At 42.9% G+C, this 18473-nt stretch overlaps 1 protein-coding gene across 14 annotated transcripts in view; it reads right to left on the reverse strand.

Annotated features, from left to right (window-relative positions):
• hspg2 (heparan sulfate proteoglycan 2) overlaps positions 1–18161 on the reverse strand; it is a 226727-nt gene extending 208566 nt beyond the window's left edge. For 7 of the 14 annotated variants that reach the window (XM_088617229.1, XM_088617225.1, XM_088617230.1 and 4 more), the window contains exon 1: positions 17801–18161. In XM_088617229.1, coding sequence (XP_088473355.1) covers positions 17801–17875 — 75 coding nt within the window. In that variant the 5' untranslated portion in view covers positions 17876–18161. The remainder of the gene's footprint in view (positions 1–17800) is intronic. The other 7 variants (XM_088617236.1, XM_088617232.1, XM_088617237.1 and 4 more) reach the window with 1 other exon arrangement.
• Positions 18162–18473: the final 312 nt, after the last annotated feature.

Consider the following 18473-nt stretch of genomic DNA (forward strand, 5'->3'; position numbering starts at 1 on the left):
AACCTCTGCAGCTGGCCCGGGGTCACCCCTCACTCTGAAAGGAGGTCAGCCCTCAGCCCAAGAGGGTGAAGCCAAATTTTCACTAAAACACTCCACAACCCTTTCAGTACTCTTAATTCTTGGGTGCGGTTATTCCTAGTGAAATGATGGTCACAGCTTGTTGGATAAACCCAATCCGATGAATTCCTTTCACTGGCACATTTGGCCAGCCGAACAAGAATTCCAACGTGCCCATTGCCCTGTGTGTTGTTGTCAGTTGGCCTGCTTGTAATGATGGTTGCCCATTGTGTCCGATGGTGACAGTTGTACTTTGTGCAGCTCGTCTGTTTGGAAGATGAGCTGCACGAAGAAACCAGTGCGGGAGAGCTTCTTGAAGTGGGAAAACCATTGCACTGGGCCAGTCCCACTCTCTCGACCTCAGAAGCCTGGGCCCAGTGGTATGGGTAGACGTCACGACTGGAGACTTCCTTGGTTGCAGTGGATGGACTTTCTGTGCCTTGTCATACCCTTCGCTTTCTATGGAGCGTTGCAACAGTACGGTGTCCCATCAAACCATACTGGGGCATTAGGACCCACAGACCAAAAGGTGAGCGCCCCCTGCTGGCCACACTAACACCTCTTCCAGCAGCAACCTTAGTTTTCCCCATCCTCTCCCATCCAGGTAGTGACCAAGCTCACACCTGCTTAGCTGCAGTGGGTTGCCACTTGTGAGCTGCAGGATGATATGGCTGCTGGCTGGCTTGTAGAGTTAGCCAAACTGCATGACCTTCCACTATCAGTCTTCCGATGGACTCACTTAGACCCTTCTGCTCCTCTGAAACCTCTGTGGTCTGGAGGCCATTGACTACTACAGGTCTCTACTACCTGAACCGATCTATTGATGTAGAAAAAGTGGCTAACTGGCGCAGTTCATACCGATACAGCCAGTTCTAGTTTTGATATACAGATTTATTTTTTTTATAGTTTAGAATTTCAGCGATATTCTGACTGCATCACTTGATAGTTATTCTCTCAAGTACTATATATGTCCCTTTTCCCTTTGTCCAAGTTGATTTACAAATGAAGCAGTAATTCTTTCTGAACCCTGATAGTTCATTTTTTTTATATACACAGCTAGTGACCATACTGTATATTTAAAGATTTACTGTACATGCTGATCATGCTGCATATTAAAAGAGGTACTGTACGTTGTTTTAATGTCAAGTAAGTTTCCTTCATTTTCACATTAATGGTTTGTATGCAATGCGTGAATTTTTTTTTTAATAAAGAGTTGACAAACACAAAAACCAAAGCTCCCCAGCAGATTAATGAAAACGCAAAGAGCAGTCATTAACTTCCTTTAATACGGGTATGCTTTTCACAGCTCAGAACTGCCAGAAACGGGTTTAAAAGGACTGTAATTTGTAGCAAAGCATTGCTTGCGTTGGTCAAAACGCTAATCACGATTACATTTTCAACAAAGCCGCTTTTACTTTTTGGCACCATTCTAAAATAAACAGCAGAAGCCAGTTATGACCCAAAGCCAACATCCAAATTTCTGGCCTCAGGCTCATTTCATTTTAATGCGCTTCAGCCTCAAAACAGTGTGAGCCACTAAAATCCAGACTGATGCTGCGGACGATTCAGAATGCTTCGTTTCATCGCGCGTTCCCCCTTCCTGAGAGATGCGGACAGCTGGTTAAAATGCGGAGAGCTGGGCCAATTCAGCCAAAGCATATACATGTGGTTAGGGTGGAGAGAAAATAATACACTGGTACGTTATTTTTGAAAGTCACAGAAATTCCTGCTTGAGCTCAAAGCCATGCCCCAGCGCACAAACAGCTTCTGTTCAGTTTCCAGCATGTTGGCTTGACCTATATAGACCTATACAGATGGAATAGACCTGTTCCGTTCACTTAATTCAAATTCACAGACGTGGACACCCTTCATTAGTCTGCCCCGTTTTAGCGCATTTTAACTGTTTTATATTTTTAATAGGCCGTGCTTTCTTTGAAATTTTAACTTTTGAAATTTAACTTTTGGGTTTGGGGATTCAGGTTAATTGGTGTCTGGAGAGCTTCCCAAAGCAGGAAGAAACTGTTTTCCTTAAATTTCTGAAAGATGCCTCTGATTCTGTGTTCATTTTTATTTTATTTTTGTTCTAATTCTGTATTTACTATTCTCTTTCTGTATTCTATATATTGTTATACCCACTGACGTTGAGATACATTTATTTTATTTACTAAACAAAATCCTAGGTCGAGTAGCACAGAATTTTATTTACGGGCACCTCCATATTAATGCGATTGAACCACAAATTTCTAACAAGTTGTATAGAGAGCTGTACAGCATCTTCACTGCTTGTCCTAGAGAAAAGAAACATCATACCTACAGACCATTTTTTTTACTGTAGATCACATTTACTGAAAAAATACAACTCTATGTGTAAACTCTTCTTTTTGTCTAACTTGGAATCTTGATCCAGGACAACATTTTACCCAGGTGTCTGGAAAGCATTTTTGTTTAAATTAGAATGTTGCCTGGGGTGACAGTTTCATGCCATTCTGCACAGCAGGCGCCATATCTTAACAATCTACATTCTTGCCTTATCACAGTCTTGACTGTAGTCCCCCACGCCCTTTCATTCACAAAGAACACAAACAGAGCACCCCTTTCCAACCTTGTGTAATGCACTTGTTTCCAGACTACAACTTCAAACAGCCATTCCTTCTGTCTGGCAAATGATTAACTCGTCAGAATTAATCAATTCACCGCTTACTGGCCTCATGGCTCTGTGGCTTTTTTCTCTCATTCCTGATTGATATCACGTCCGACTCCTTACTAAGGACACCTGCCCCAACAGGATGATAAGGTTCACTCAGCAGGTTTTCCAAACAAACTCAAACCACAAGACCTCCCGTTGTCCTCTCTAGTGAAAATTGATTTTAGAGGTCCCAGTTATCCGAGTGCTACTCTAGGTATTTTCCCAGCTTTTAGCGAACGAACCTTTTGTCTTTCCCTCCTGTATTTTAGTAAATTTAGAATTGTTGGATAGCTTTCTTCTTAGGAAACTGACAGGTTAATTGGTAGAGTCACATCTTCGATATTCAAGCCATCATGGGAGAGAGGACAGACTACGTGCCTTCAGAAAAATACATGTTATTTTTGGCAAAATTCTAGGCCCACGGTTCTCACCCTTTTTTCTTTTAAAGCCTAATTTTGGGTGCTCTGTGCTGGATTGACTTGGCTAATGACTACAAGATACGTTGCCAGCACATGGTAGACATTCAATTCAAGACTCCCAAACCACTGACATTAAAAATAATGTTTGGTTGAAGCTTTTCAATAGAGCACACTGACTACTGTGCCCTGAGCTAAGCTGACATTATCCTACTGAAGCTGTACGCACAGAATTATGCTTTAATTAAACACTTTGGGGTGCCATGGTGATGCAGTGGTTAGCATTGCAGCCTCGTGCTATCTGCATGGATATCTGTGTGGAGTTTGTATGTTCTCCCTGTCCTTACGTGGGTATGCTCTGCTTGCTCTAGTTCCTCCCACAATCCAAAGAAATGCTGGTAAGTTAATTGGCTTCTGGGAAAATTGGCTCTGGTGTGAGTGTGATGGACTTGTGTATCCTGCCTTGCTCCTGTGGCTTGCTGGGATAGGGTCCGGCTCCTCAAGGACCCTGAATTAGATGAAGCTGTCAGAAAACGGACAGACGGATTAAACAATGTAATGATCACAGTAAGTTTTTCAAGGGAAAGTGAAATCAAGCGACAAGCTCCGCAACTCGCCAAGCTCCCTTTGTGTAGCTGAAGGGCGCGGGAAGAATTTCACCAAATGTCACTGAAATGACTTCTGAAGTGCTTCTGACTTCTTGAGCCAAGAGTGTGGTTTCACACTTTGACAGTCCCGATAGGGCTGGGTTTTGTTTTCCTTGTTTCACTCTGTGGTGTTTTGCCTTAAAATGCCCTGGCACGACTACGGCCCGCTCCGATACCTTCCTACTTCAGCGCCTGCACTTCTCACCGAACCTGCATCCTTGTGCTTGACAAGTCCAGCCACAGGGCATGTGCTTGATTTGATTCTTCGCATCCTTTCAAGCAGGAGTTGGACAGGTATGTAACCGAATGGGATCTTACATGCGCTGGAAAGGTTGTGCAAGGTTTGTGCAATTAATGGGCACGAAGCGTCTCTTATACAGTCTTCTCTGATGGGATCGTGAATCTGTAGCGTAGTTCAGGACCCTATGCAGACGGTATAATCCGGAAAGTAAGTGGAGAGGGACAACAGGGAAAAGACGTGGAGGATCAGGACTGGTTGACAGACAGTGGGGCGTGACAGCGGTGATCCAGTGCTCGGGGGGCTGTTACGCCATGCCCCAGGAGGAATCGGCATTCCACCTCACATTCCAGCACAGTTCCCAATTAGCCCATTTACCCCTGCCTATTTAATGCTGCCTCACACTCTTCCCGGCGCTCAGTATTAGGGTTTTCCTGGCTAGAGCTACTCCCAGTCTAACTGTTATTCACTACTTGGTTTTTGGCTTCCTGACCCTGGTTTGTTCTCCGTCTACGTCTCCTGGTTCGGTTTTGGTACTTTTGCTCTCGTTCTGGTTTTGACTCTCGGCTCCCTTACGGATTACGGCTCCGCCTCTGGTTATTTGTACTTTAGCACCGGCTAGTTTACCTACGGCTTTCTGACCTCGGATTGTTCTTTCGACTACGCCTTTTGGAGTTTGCCCTGGTTTTCTGCATAGGGTCCTCACTACTATTCCTAACAGGGGCGTGGCGCAGGCAAACGAGTCCAAACAGTCCAAAGGGGGAATCCGGGGCGCAGTCCAGGGTCCAGGAACCGGGAGATCCATCCGAGACGAGACAAACAAGGTTAAAATCCGGAATGGGATTCGGAACAGGAACAGGGAATAAAAACAGGGCAACGAAGCCTGGCTCTTCGAGCCCCGGACTCAGATGGTCAGGACCTGATGAAGCCTGTGTCGTCGGGTCTCTCCTTAAGAGGAGGGATGATGACCGTGACAGAATCATTTGAAGGCTCAGTACATTTTCCAAACAACCACGGGTCATGGTATTTATTTACCCTCTAGTGAGCCCGTCTGAAGATGACCCGTGTCCCTTAATCAACGTAATTACTTTAATGCATCATTCAGCACATTTTTCAGCTGTTAGTCTGATGACCTCCTCACAGCATAGGCTCCCACCTGGCCTCAGCCTCTCTTAGAAATGGCACAGGTTTGTAAAGCCGTCACACTGAACATTTGCAGGTTCTTACATTTTAAATTTGCTATTCAAATGCAAACATTCTTCCCAATCGAACTAGTTGTTCACTCGTGGTTCAGTGACCAGTATTGCTTATTTCATAGAGTCAGAAAAAGAAAATGTCATTTTAGAAGATGAATTTTAGCAGTGTGTTTTTGAAGTTTTGCAAACTTCAAAGGTCTGGTGACTATTATAATGTATTGTCATGGTTTCTTACAGTAAATAAGCAATGTCATCAACAAAACAAAAGTTAAATACCCAGGAACAGGTAAGGGTTTATTCCCTGCTGAAAAGAGACGTAAGAAACACAACATTTCGGCTGTGGAGCCTTCTACTTCGGACCTGAAGAAGGCTCCACAGCCAAAACGTTGTGTTTCTTACTTCTCTTTTCAGCAGGGAACAAACCTTTACTTGTTCCTTTCCAGCCTACGCATGCTGATGCAGCTCCCTACTTGAACTACTTCAGTTTAATACTCAACCTACTGTACACATTTCTTTCAGCATAGTGATAAATCAATGCTATATTTTGGTCATGGAGTCAGCAACTCAAGAGTCACTGATTCCCTGTAGTGATTTCTGCCGCCTGCAAGTACTATATAGAGAGGAGGAGGAGAGCTACTCCTTCAATTTAAAGACAATTTAAACAAATAAGAAAATTGTTTCCCCCTCTCATAACATGGACAAACATGGCTGTTCACAGCATTGACCATATTCTCAAGCTCTGGAAAAAGAAGAACATGAGCAAACAATTTGTTCCATTTTACTATGCGAAGAGGCGGGTTTGAAAAAGAAATTCTCAGCGTTTAATTACAGCTGCTTGAGATTGAAAAAGAAAGGGCACCGTCTTGCTCCTGGTGCCCAGGGAGACATGAACAAGGGTGATGACAGCCTCATGAAAAAAAAGTCACTTCACAGCTTTCAATAAGGGAGCTGCTGACATCCAGAACACAAACCAGCACCAGATGTAGCCCAGAGGCATTGCACAGCCTTATCGCTGCCTCCAAATCGCTGTGCCTCTGCAGTAATGTACCCTTCATGGTGCCGAGTTTAAAGCCCCCTGTGGCACAGGAGTCAGTAAGAGTACAGAGCTGGCTTGCAGGCAGGAAAACTCTCTACTGGAGTTGGACCTCAGCTTATAACACTTCCACAAACAATTCCTGAAAGGCAGAGGAAGCCAACGCTGCATTTCAGCCACCAGGCATGGTGGAAAACGAGTACCTCTGGGTTTCGTTGCCTTTTCATGCCATTTGTAACTGCCACTAACTCAACCGGCTTCCCTACGATCAAGCACGACACAGATTTGAAATACATTTAGCAAGTGTAAAAACACGTAGGGTCAGGTAAAAGTTAAGCAATTACACAAATCATGAAAAAACTGATACTGTAACTGAATCAGGAAACATTCAAGTGGCACAGTAAAAGCAGCTGAGCTTTGACTATATTTATGAAGGGTTGCTGTGTTGATTTAAACTTCATAAGCGTAATATATGTTAAAAGACCTGTAGAACTTGTTTTTAAAAATGACTAAATGACTTTGAGGTGACATGAAAAGCTTATAAATTTCGAACTTCTGTTTCAGTGTTTTACTCTGTGCACACTACAGTATGTCATTACACCTCATACCACCTCCTCTTCTCTCTCAGGCTACCCCTGAGCCCCAAAATCCTCTTGCTCAGATACTCTATCAATCACACATCTATCAATTGACTTCATTACTCTGCTCTCCTCCCCACTGAGAGCTGGTGTGTGGGGAGCGTTCTGGCGCACTATGGCTGCCGTCGCATCATCCAGGTGGGGCTGCACATTGGTGGTGGTGGAGAGGATCCCCATTACCTGTAAAGCGCTTTGAGTGGAGTGTCCAGAAAAGCACTATATAAGTGTAAGCAATTATTATTATTATAATTTACACTTTGTTCTCGTGGTCATGTTGATATAGCACGCAGGAAAAACTCACCTAATTAAATTAATAACTGCTAAGGCACAAACAGACCTTCATTTTTCAGCAAGAAAAAACCAAAACAACTGCAATGAAGACAGAACAAGCACAGGCAGGGAGAAGAAAACCATTAGTAAGAGCCATTATTTTGTTAATTTTACATTTGCAGTCAAGCACAATTACCCATGGGCTATGAAAGTCTCTTTCCCCTCCTGTTAAGAAATAATAAAAAAGAGAATTTGCTTATTAAAAAAAAGATCCTGGCAAATCCTTAATTTGGGACAAGGCTAGGCCTGTGTGTGATGTTAAAAAAAGCTCAAGCCTAGAGATTCCCATTCGGTCTCTGCTGTTACTGCAGCAGGGATGCCAGAGTCTGGGGAGGCTGATCTAACCACCCAGGAATTCTCTGGGGAGGAAAGCTAGTGTCCCAACAGTAACAATGGCCGCTGTCCAGCGAATGCTATTAGACCAGCGTCTTTACTTTCGTCAGGTCGTGTCAAGACCGGCCCTTCTTTTCAACTGCAAAAGCTCCTTTTCTACAGTACAACAAAAAGGTAGAAGCAAAGGGCATGAACAGATATACAGTAAAAGATCCTGTGGAAAATCTACTTGAGACCTGCAAAACCTTTATGAGTGCACTTTGGTATACCTTGAAATCGAAGGTAGCAAGTAATATATTCCTGGAAAGTAAAAAAAGCTTTGCTCTGTTACCAGTGTTTGATATAGTCCTTGTCTAGTTTTATAGACATAATGATAAGCGTGTTAACCCTGGTGTCCTGGCTCAGTTCCACTCTGGGCTTGCACAACCTGGCCTCCCTGCAGCTCCCCTTCAGCTCAATCCGTAGAGCAATTTCTCACTGAACCTCCTGAAGTGCAGTGCTGAGGGGCTGCTGCATGTCATCCAGGTGGGGGCTGCCCCTCAGAGATGGATAAAGTGGGTCCCCTCCTATTTGTAATGGATTTGAGCATTATTTGGGATTGAAAGAACATCATACATACTGTACAAGCCACTAATTGATACGAACAACTCAGACTAAGTCTGCTGTCTTTTTTGGTCATGATTTTACAACCACTAATGCATGTTTACACATTATGTTCAGAAGGGAAAAACATGAATAAATGGCTGATTTACATGAAAATGTATTAAACCTTTTTCAAGGAATTACAACAATTTAGGATGTGCTTTCATCTTTTAAAGGCCAATGCTTTTCAACAAAATACACCCCTTTATTAATATTTTTCATAGCATTCAGTCACCCAGCTTTAACAGTGTATCTCCATCTTAAGTCTCCTTCCAGAGCGTATTTGGACTTGTAGGGTCACACGTCCAACTGTTGTGACACTTGGGTTGATGAGGGAACAGGTGAAAACAGCACCTCAGGTGCGAGACAAGTTTTTCTTCTTCACAACGAAAGGAGAACAAATACAGTTACATTAACCCACAGAGATGCAAAGCTTTCATGCGTAAAACGTGCACCTTCAGTGAAAATGCTGGGTAGCTTTCAACCAGTAAATGAAAGAAAAAATTAAAAGTGGGAAAATTTTTTACAGGTGGTTAAAGTCTGAGGTAATAATAATAAAAACTTTATTTTATATAGCGCCCTTAAAGGTGGCTTCTCAAAGCGCTGAAGAATACAGAAGATAAAACCCAATTACAATATATAGAGGAGACCGTGGATGGTGGTACTAAGAAAAGCAGAGGGGTGAAGAATGGAACCAGTTAAGTAAAGGCTTTTCTGAAGAAGAGGGTTTTGAGTCTGGATTTGAAGGAGTTTAGAGAAGGTGACTCTCTGATATCCTTGGGAGAGAGTTCCAGAGCTTGGGGTCATAACAGGAGAAGGCCCTGTCACCCATACAATGAATAAGAAGAGTAAAGGTTGCGAGGTGGGGAGTAGGGCAATAATAGTTCAGACAGGTACTGAGGTGCCAAGCCATGCAGAGCCTTGTAGGTGAGCATGAGGATTTTAAAGTCTACACGGAATTTGACGGGAAGCCAGTGCAAGGAGTCACTGATTGGAATAATGTGAACACTTGCACTAGACCTGGTCAGGATTCTTGCTGCTGAATTTTGGACATACTGCAGTTTGTTCAGAGTAGATTTAGATACCCTAGCGAGTAGAACATTACAGTAGTCAATTCGAGAGAACACAAATGTGTTGATTAGCTTTTCAGCCACAGTTAGTGATAGCATAGGGCGTAGTCTAGTGATATTTCTGAAGTAAAAAAAAGATGTTTTGACAGTATGCTGCACATGTGGGTTGAATGTTAAGCCAGAATCGAATATAACCCCAAGGTAACACCAAAGGAATAAAAAGACAATTTCACCTTCCCTTCCTGCTCTGTATGACCCTCTCATTATCTTGCCAGAGTTCCTGGCACTCGGATAAAAAGTAAATAAAGGAAGTCCAATCATGATCAGCATACAATCAACAACAAATAATAGAAACCATGGTAACCAACTCTTCCTATCACTGCAAAATGTCTTAGTCTCTTTCTATGCAAAATAGTTAGAAATTAAACGACTTCTAAAAATTGTGGAAAATTTGTTTGAGGAACTCCTGCGTTTATTCAGTGGGGCCAGCGGGGGGCGCTCACCCTGCGGTCCATGTGGGTCCTAATGCCCCAGTATAGTGACGGGGACACTATACTGCAAACAGGCGCCGTCCTTCGGATGAGACGTAAAACCGAGGTCCTGACTCTCTGTGGTCATTAAAAATCCCAGGGCGCTTCTCGAAAAGAGTAGGGGTGTAACCCCGGTGTCCTGGCCAAATTTCCAATTGGCCCTTACTAATCATGGCCTCCTAATAATCCCCCTCTATGAATTGGCTACATTACTCTGCTCTCCTCCCCACTGATAGCTGATGTGGGGTGAGCGTTCTGGCGCACTATGGCTGCCGTCGCATCATCCAGGTGGATGCTGCACATTGGTGGTGGTGGAGGGGATCCCTATTACCTGTAAAGCGCTTTGAGTGGAGTGTCCAGAAAAGCGCTATATAAGTGTAAGCAATTATTATTATTATTATTATTCAATCTTGTTCTAAATTGGAAAGTAAATTCAACCTTAACAATATTTAGGGTTACTGCTGTGCTCATAATGGTTTATTCCTGACTTGCTGATGAAGGCAATAAGGTGAGGTGGTTTGCGTTCAAAAACCAGAAGCTCCAAAGTGGGACACTTCGCTCTTTCTAAAAGGAGATTGTGGTCATGGAAGGCTGGTGTTGAATGAAGAGGCAGGTTGGACAGTAGATGTCCCAGGCAGGTTTCTGGGATACATCTGGCCCTCCTGGATGCAGCTCAGCATCACATCACGACTACACATGCTCACATAGCCTGCACCCAACAGAGCAGCAGCTGTGTTTAGATTGGGCTCAATCCATCACTCAGACACAGCGCAGACGAACTGAGGGGATTCGAGAGAGACTCTTTATTATCCTGGAGGGGGGGGGGGGGCAAGATGTTTTACAGCAGCATGTTGGTGTACAGATGGGCAGAAGAAAAAACAAAACGACAGGAACAACAATATCCATACATATTGACATAGAAGGTCAAGTCTTAAGTAACGATATGGCTACAGGTATGCATGAGAACTTGAATCTGTTGGTTTTGGAGTTGGGGAGTCGGTATCTGCGTTCTGATGGGAGTAACAGGAAGTTATTAAACAAGGTGTGTGAAGGATCGTCACAGATAGATTTTGCTTTACGCAAACCACGTGAATGATAGATAGAGGAGAGGGCTGGAAGATCAGCACCAATGACCTTCTGGCATATTTTTACCAGGCTGCCCAGTTTGAGCTTGCTTCTCAGATTCAGGTCGTCAAACCAGCAGATCAGGGCAAATGCTAGAACAGAACAGTGCTCCCACAGGTGAAGCAGAGCCCATGCCACAGGCGAGGCAGAGCTACTGCACAGAGATGTATTGTACTGTACATGAGAAGCTACTGGACTAAAGGAAAGTCCTCCCGGAGGTGGAATGAAGTGGGACAAAACCCATACAAGAAGATGACACCGGCACAGGTCCAGACAGAGATGAGAGTGCTGCTGTCTGTTTTGAGAGGTCTCCATAAAACTGAAACCTCCATTTGTGATTGCTGACACCGCGGGTTTGTGATCAGTTCTTTCTTTTCACACTGAGAAGACACAGAAGCCTTCTAATTGGGTGAAAACTGTAGTACAAATGCAGATTTTATTGGCAATTTGGTATTTTGTTTGCATATTAACTTCACCAGTATCCATAAATGATCAAAAAGAGAGGGGAAAAAAAACTTCCCATCTTCTAGGTGTCCACATAAAATGTGAGGATTTAAGTACTGGCCTCTGTTGGATTTAGCCAAATAAGCTTGTACTGTACCAGATCAAAACTTCAGCCTTCACCAGTAGCAAATTCTTGTCACATTACTATATGCTTGCCAGCGGTTACCCAATTCAAAGCTGCCATTGAGAGCTGGGCTTGGAATTTGGGACTGGTGGGTGGGCTGAGGCTTTAATTAAAATTCAGCGGTGGTCCTGTTGAGAAAAAAACTAGGATCAATGTAGGCAGAAGGACCCACGATCCTACTGGTCATTTTCATCATGAGAGCTCCAGAACATGCAGGACCTTTGCCCTCACCTCTCTTCCAGGGGTTCACCCAAGTTAAAGAAATAGCCTTGGGGCTCCTGACTGGCTCCATTATCAAAGGCCTCTTCACAAGCCCTGTCTGGGCATTACAACACAAGGATTATTCGATTCTACATTGTGCCGGACCCAGATTCCCCGGGGATGATGCACAACTGGCACAGCCCAGCCGGAAGTCAGGGTGGGTCAAGGTTGTCCAACAGGTGCTTGAAAGTCTGCTCTCCGGCACCTCGACTCAACCCTGTTCATTTGGGCTATGGGGGTTCGTAGTGCAAAAAGAAGCAGAAGGCACTCCAGTGCAACAATTCGCCCTATGCACAAACATGATTAGTTCTGGCAAAGGGTGGTATGAAAAAGAACAAAATAAAATAACTGCAGGTTTTAAAAGAAAAAAATAGGCTTGAGCCAGACTTCCATATTGCCCACAGCACACATTACAGCAGGGCAGGGGGACTCTTGAGACGCAGTTTGTCGGACCAAGAACAATGCACAGGAAGAGCGTTCGTAGAGATATTGACGTTTCCCCAAGGTAGTTCTTTTCTCTCCCATGATGTTTATCAAGCTGTTGATCACAAAGATCCTTCTGATTAGGTGGTACACCTGGAGGTTTGGACAGTTAAACGCTCAAACTATATTCACAGACTGCTCTCTTGCATGCATTCCACATTCCTTGGTCTTTACATTTTAACCCATTCTGTTGAGAGACTTCATTTTTTTAAGGGCAAACCGTAATAATGTCTAAAGAGTTCAACCATCCTACTATGAAACACCTGTGGTATCACTGTGGTAATTCAGCAGATTTCACAAGTGGTGCCCTACACAGACTATAAGAGGACTTGTTTAAACAATTCAAAGTAGTCAAACGGATGACAAAACACTTTCATCCAGCCGTTGTCTAACTGCTTTACCAAATGCAGGGCCACAGGGGAGCCAGATCCTATCCCAGCAAGCAATGGGCACAAGGCAGGATACAGCCTGGATGGATGGAATGCCAGTCAGACACACACAAGCACACACTCACACCAGGGTCAATATTCCCCGAAGCCAACTAACCTACAGTACCAGCATGTGTTTGGACTGTGGGAGAAAACTGGAGCACCTGGAGGAAACCCACACAAACATGGGGAGAACATGCAACCTCCCCACAGATAGTATCCCCGGGCCACTGTACCAGCTCAGAAACAACAGTGGAACAGAAATGGAAACAATAGGAAAGAGCATTTAAAATGGGAGTACAGGAGGCATTTTCTTACACATAGGGTTGCAGGAGTGTGAAAACCCCACTCAGCCATTTAGTTAAATTTGATGCCCTGGCTTCTTTCAAGAAAGAGCTGGCCTGCTTGAATACTTGGAAGCAGGAATTTAAAAAACAACAACAAGGGAACCCAGTCAACTTCAGAATCAACACTTAAACAAGTGCTGTAAATAAAACCTGAATACTTCATCAAATGACTTCTACATCATCTTTTAGAAAAGGCACATATAACTATGTCTTGCAGAAAATGACTTCATTGGTTACTTAATATACTGTACTTCTTTTAACTAAACCAGGACTCTAAATGTAGCCAGCACGAGACTCATGGAATGATGAAGGTCATGCTTCCAAAAAAAAAAGATCTGCACATCTACAGTATAACAATGACACACACTGTATATGGACTCAAGAATCCAGGTCACTGTATCCCTGTCTGTCAGGATATCTTTCATGAAGTCAGCAGACCCTTGTAAGAGTCTGACCAGAAACATCACAGACAGTAGGGAACATCAGCAGCCAGTGTTTTACACTGCACAATACATAAGTGCACAGGAGGCACTTTGAAACAGAGTGGTCCTCATGTCAGCACAAATAAAGCCTATAGAAATGTTATTAAGTATCTCATTCTTATGTTATAACAATCATAACTGACTGCTCAACACTTTTCACCACTCCTGAGACATTACTGTTTTATTAATGATTTGACAAATGCTCAAAGATGCTGCACAATGATCTACAGTACTGTACATCACTGTGGTGAAAAATGTGTTTTAATTCTTTGTTGAAAGACACTGGAATTGTTAATAAAAGTTTAGGTTGTATTGATGAAGAAATATGGAAATTGAAATGCTTTCCAGTTCTCTTGGGAAAGAGAATGCTAAAAAAACTGTGTGTTATATCACCCCGCTAAATAGGGTTAAGGTAAAAAAATAATATTCCCCTAGCACTGTGGGTAGGGTGATGTTGATTTTGTGGCCATATCTGTATTCCGAACACACAGGAACGCTCATATAAGACTTATACAGTTTCACAATTTAGTTCTCCACATCGAAAAAGGTCAATTAAAGAACTGCTGCCACTTAGTTTTAAAGCCAGTATTGTAATAAACATTAGCATTTCTCAAAGATTCAGCTCAAGGATGTATCACAAAGCAGTAAATGTTTGAAAAAAAACCTTAGCCAAATTTTAAATGCACAAAACTGTTGTCTGCTCATAACAGGACCTAACAGGTTTATGCTGAGGCTCATCTTCATTGCCATGTAAGGAGAGTTTTGGCCTACCAGGAAGAACTTGGCATTGTAAGTTTTAAAAAGTTACTCACTCAAGTAAACCATCTTAGTCCAAATGTCTCGGAGACTAACTTGCCCAAGAGCAGGCACGAAAGCAAAGCAAATGTTTAAAAGTGCAAGACCCCAGTGTAATGCTCTCCCTCAGAGATGATGAGCAATTCTGGGAATTTGTCTGTCTGGTTTTGGAGATGAACTGCAAACCCTTTGCAGAATGTCTCATTCGCTTTCAATGAATTGGGTTCTATCACCTTGAGAGTAGAAACTCACTAGAAACGTTTTTAAAAATACTAAAAGGAGAATTTTAAGTGTTTTGAGGGGGTGTGAAATGGACAAATAGTAAACCATTGTGTTTAACTGCTGAGGTAACCATGTGAGAGAATTAAATTTAATGCAATACAAGCAGTGGTGAAACTGGGCATTTCCTTTAGAATGGAGTCAGAAAGGATTAGATTTGCACAGGTCAACATAACAAAACTGCTACACTAGAATTCTTTATTCCTTGTGGATTGTTCTGTACCAAAAGACCAAGAGACACTTATACCGTATATTCTGAGCCACACAACGGAAAACTGGAACTACAGTATCTAACCCAGTAGAAAGGAGACTTCCAACATTTGATCATCATGTCTGAAACTGTAAGAGGCGAGAAGTATTTTTAGTTGAAAAGTGAAAGTCGAGCTGTAAACATACTGGCAAGCTTTTGCATTGCATGACCTCAGTGAAACAGTATGTCTTCTGAGAGGGAAGAATTTAGATCACATCCCAGCTTCACAATGCTGGAACATTAAGACTTCATAAAGTAGGGTTCATGCACTGGGCTTCCAACACAAAGAAAATCAAATAGGAGTAAAAAAGACTGCAGAAGATTTCCCGATAGGAAACTAGGTACAGTATAGCTTCTCTGTACACCTTATTCTTTCTTCACTGCACAACAAGCACAATTATAACTTACAAAACTGTACAGTACAGTAAGTCTCCCCTCCCTTTTGTCTAAAAACAGCTTTGTGAGTCAACTAGTACCAGAGGTGCCCAGTCCAAAGGCTGTAAGGGCTGGTGTCTTTGCAAGTTTCAATCTCAGTTTACTAACCAAAATCTCTCCACTGGACTAATTTAATCATTTAACTCAGCTCTTCAGGAGATGATGCTTTTAACAGACCTAAAACCCTTGCATTTACAGTATTGGACAACATTGGCCTGTGCGGAAAAAACCTTTCATTTTCAAACCCAGGTGAAAGAACGTTTTTCACCCAGCTCCTGTATAAATTATTTTTGTTTCAGTAAATACAGAGCTCCTTCTCCCCGAACCCACGAATTCCCACATACCTTAAGGGCAATGCACATTCCAGACACCGCTATCAAACTGTGAGATTAACTATACAGCTCTGCACAAGTGGAATTAATTTGGTCTGTCACTCTGTCTGCGGCATCCTTCCTGCTGAGGGTAAATGAATTTGCTCGAACAGCTCTTTTAATTAGCAAAATGAACTCTCAACGAGCTGCCGGAGTGTATGTATAGGTGTCTGAATGAAAGCAACAATGTGTGTATGAGTGGGTGGAGAAGGAGTTCAAATTTGTAGAAAGATAAACTGGTTATAAAAATATTTTCCACTGTGTTCCAAACCATACCAAGGGAAACAAGTGCTAATGTGTTATTCTGTGTTCAAACTTTTTGCATATAATGTTTTAACCGCCGTTGTTAACAGCTCAAAATCAATTTTCTTCATCGTAATCAAATAGTACAATGGACAAAGCCGATAGAAAACACCAGTGTGGCCACGACGGACAAAACGCCCAATCACGATAAATCAGAAGAAATAACGACTAGTTTTCAGTTTCAACGATAATCCTAGAAACAAAAGGCAGCAGATTACGCTGATCCGGGCAGACAAACCCTTGTGCTGCGGGCTCCACGTCCACCCTGTGATCTGCTCTGTGCCTTTCAAGCCCGGTCAATCCTGCCAGTCTACAGAGCTCCCGTTTGCTTGGCCTTCACGGCAGCTAGAAACTTTCAGCACATTGCAGTCTTAAACCGCCGCCAACTTTTAAAAGGGCTATAACATACTGTATGAAACACAGAAAGTCCAATTACCGTACACCCCCCCAGTTCTTTAAAACAGACAGTAAGTATGTTATTTTCTCAGTTACGCTAAAGAGCCTTTGGACCTTGTAAAACTTCCAAAGAGGGCTAGTCTCATTCATATTCTGCCAGATACTAACATGACCTAAGAACGTGTTTGTCGCTTGACTGCGAGGCGGTTCTCAAGTTTTTTTGTATTATAATCAAGTTTTCATTTTCTGAGCAACAGCTACAGTATGTGGCTTCAGCAATGTCTACAAACCTGTACCTGTTCACTGGGTGCGATGCTACAGTACATGCAAGTATCTGCCGAAGATTAGAACCAACAAAAAAGTTGGCAACCGTTCTAATATTTATTGGGACATTTCTGAGTAGGCGATTATTTTTTTCCGCGACTCAACGAGTTTTCCAACTCGACTTCATCGGAAACTTTAAGTACCCGTGAGTGACAGAAGAGTTCAGGAGAATCGCCCCAAGAGCAACTACACTACCTTACAATCAAGAACCTCCATCTAGCCCGCAAGCAACAAGTGCAAAGACACGCAGAAGGAGCGAAACGTTCAGGAAAAAAACGATATAAACATATTTTATTGACTTGTTTAAAAGCTCACGAAGCGATAGCTGCAGTCTTTGAACGAAGGACGTGTGGCCAGACACAGTTAAGATCTACGGAAGTGTTGTGGTTACGAAAGTAACAATATAACGTTGCACTGACAGCACGTATTTATGAATGTAACTCTCTGGACCAGGGCTCTGTAACGGCGGTCCCCAATGACTGCATTCCAATTAATATTTTAACTTAAGTAACTGAACCGGTTCACTTAAATAAATTCAATCAAAAGTATTTAAGAAAATTAAAAAAACTCAGGCTGGACGGTAGCCCCCTGCGCCTCACATTAAGCCCTGCTTGTTTTACCTCAGTAGAAATGGTACGGTCAGTAATTTGCCAGCAAGGTGCTGCTACCCATCTTTGTCCATAAAAAAGAAACAGGGCAAATCGTAAGTCATGCAGACGCCAGAGAGACCAACTATGAATAGCCTGTTTCTACGGATAAAATTAGCCCAGCTCAGCTTCTCTTACGCGACACGTCGCTCAAACTAAAATATCTGCACACAGTCCCAAACCCACGAGAGAAAAAAAAAGCCAGGAACAGGATTTTTTCCCTCACTAAATCATAGCAAGTCTGATTAGACCCAAGATATTTCATTATTCACCATCCTCCCCGAGCGCCCGCAACATTTTCAAAAGTAGCCGAAAGATGTTAACCGTACTTTGCGCAGTGCTAGAAGGCGCACATTTCTCTCATAGGCACGATGTCAGCCCCCTCTATAGTGTGCGTGTAAACGGTCAATATAGAACAGCGTTTACTTACATATATCAGTTGTGAGGTTAAGACGAAGGTGACGATAAGTCCAGAGACCCCGCATACAGTTCTACTTGTCCCCATTTTCTGTAACCCAGCTGGTTTATTCACACGCTGGGGGAAAGGGAGAAAATCAAAGTCCTTCTCTTTCTGGTGACTCAATACTTCTTTCTTGGTACTTTGATTCACGCTTTATATGCAAGGCCACCGGCTTCTTTGTCCCACGCCCCGCAGGGACTTCATGAACCGGATAAAAGTCGGCCCGCAGTCTCGCAACCAACTCTTTTACGAACGTCTCTTCCTCCTTCCCACTCCGCGATCCTCCACACTCCAAAACTTTCTCCCGAGCTCTGCTAGCTAGCGCAACTGAGACTCCAAATCCATCTGGAAACTGCTTTCCCTGCCTAAAGTAAAAGACGGGGTGGACTTCGGGATTGTCAAATGTCGGAGCATAGGTTCTTACAAAGCTTCTCCTTACAAATCTGTAAGAAGACATTAACCTTAGAGACGTCGGAATGAAAGTTCTTGTTATTGCAATGAAAAAAAAAGTTTTATTTCAATTTTTGTCAATGGTTGGGTGTTTTTGGATTGTTCTCGTCGGTTTTCTGCTGTAGCGTCGGGTGATTTCAATATCCTTCCCTGCAGAAATGTATAAAATGTATTTCTATAACTGTTTTTTAGA

This window comes from Lepisosteus platostomus, chromosome 23, assembly GCF_059453375.1.
Source record: "Lepisosteus platostomus isolate fLepPlt1 chromosome 23, fLepPlt1.hap1, whole genome shotgun sequence".
NCBI classification, from domain to species: Eukaryota; Metazoa; Chordata; class Actinopteri; order Semionotiformes; family Lepisosteidae; genus Lepisosteus; species Lepisosteus platostomus.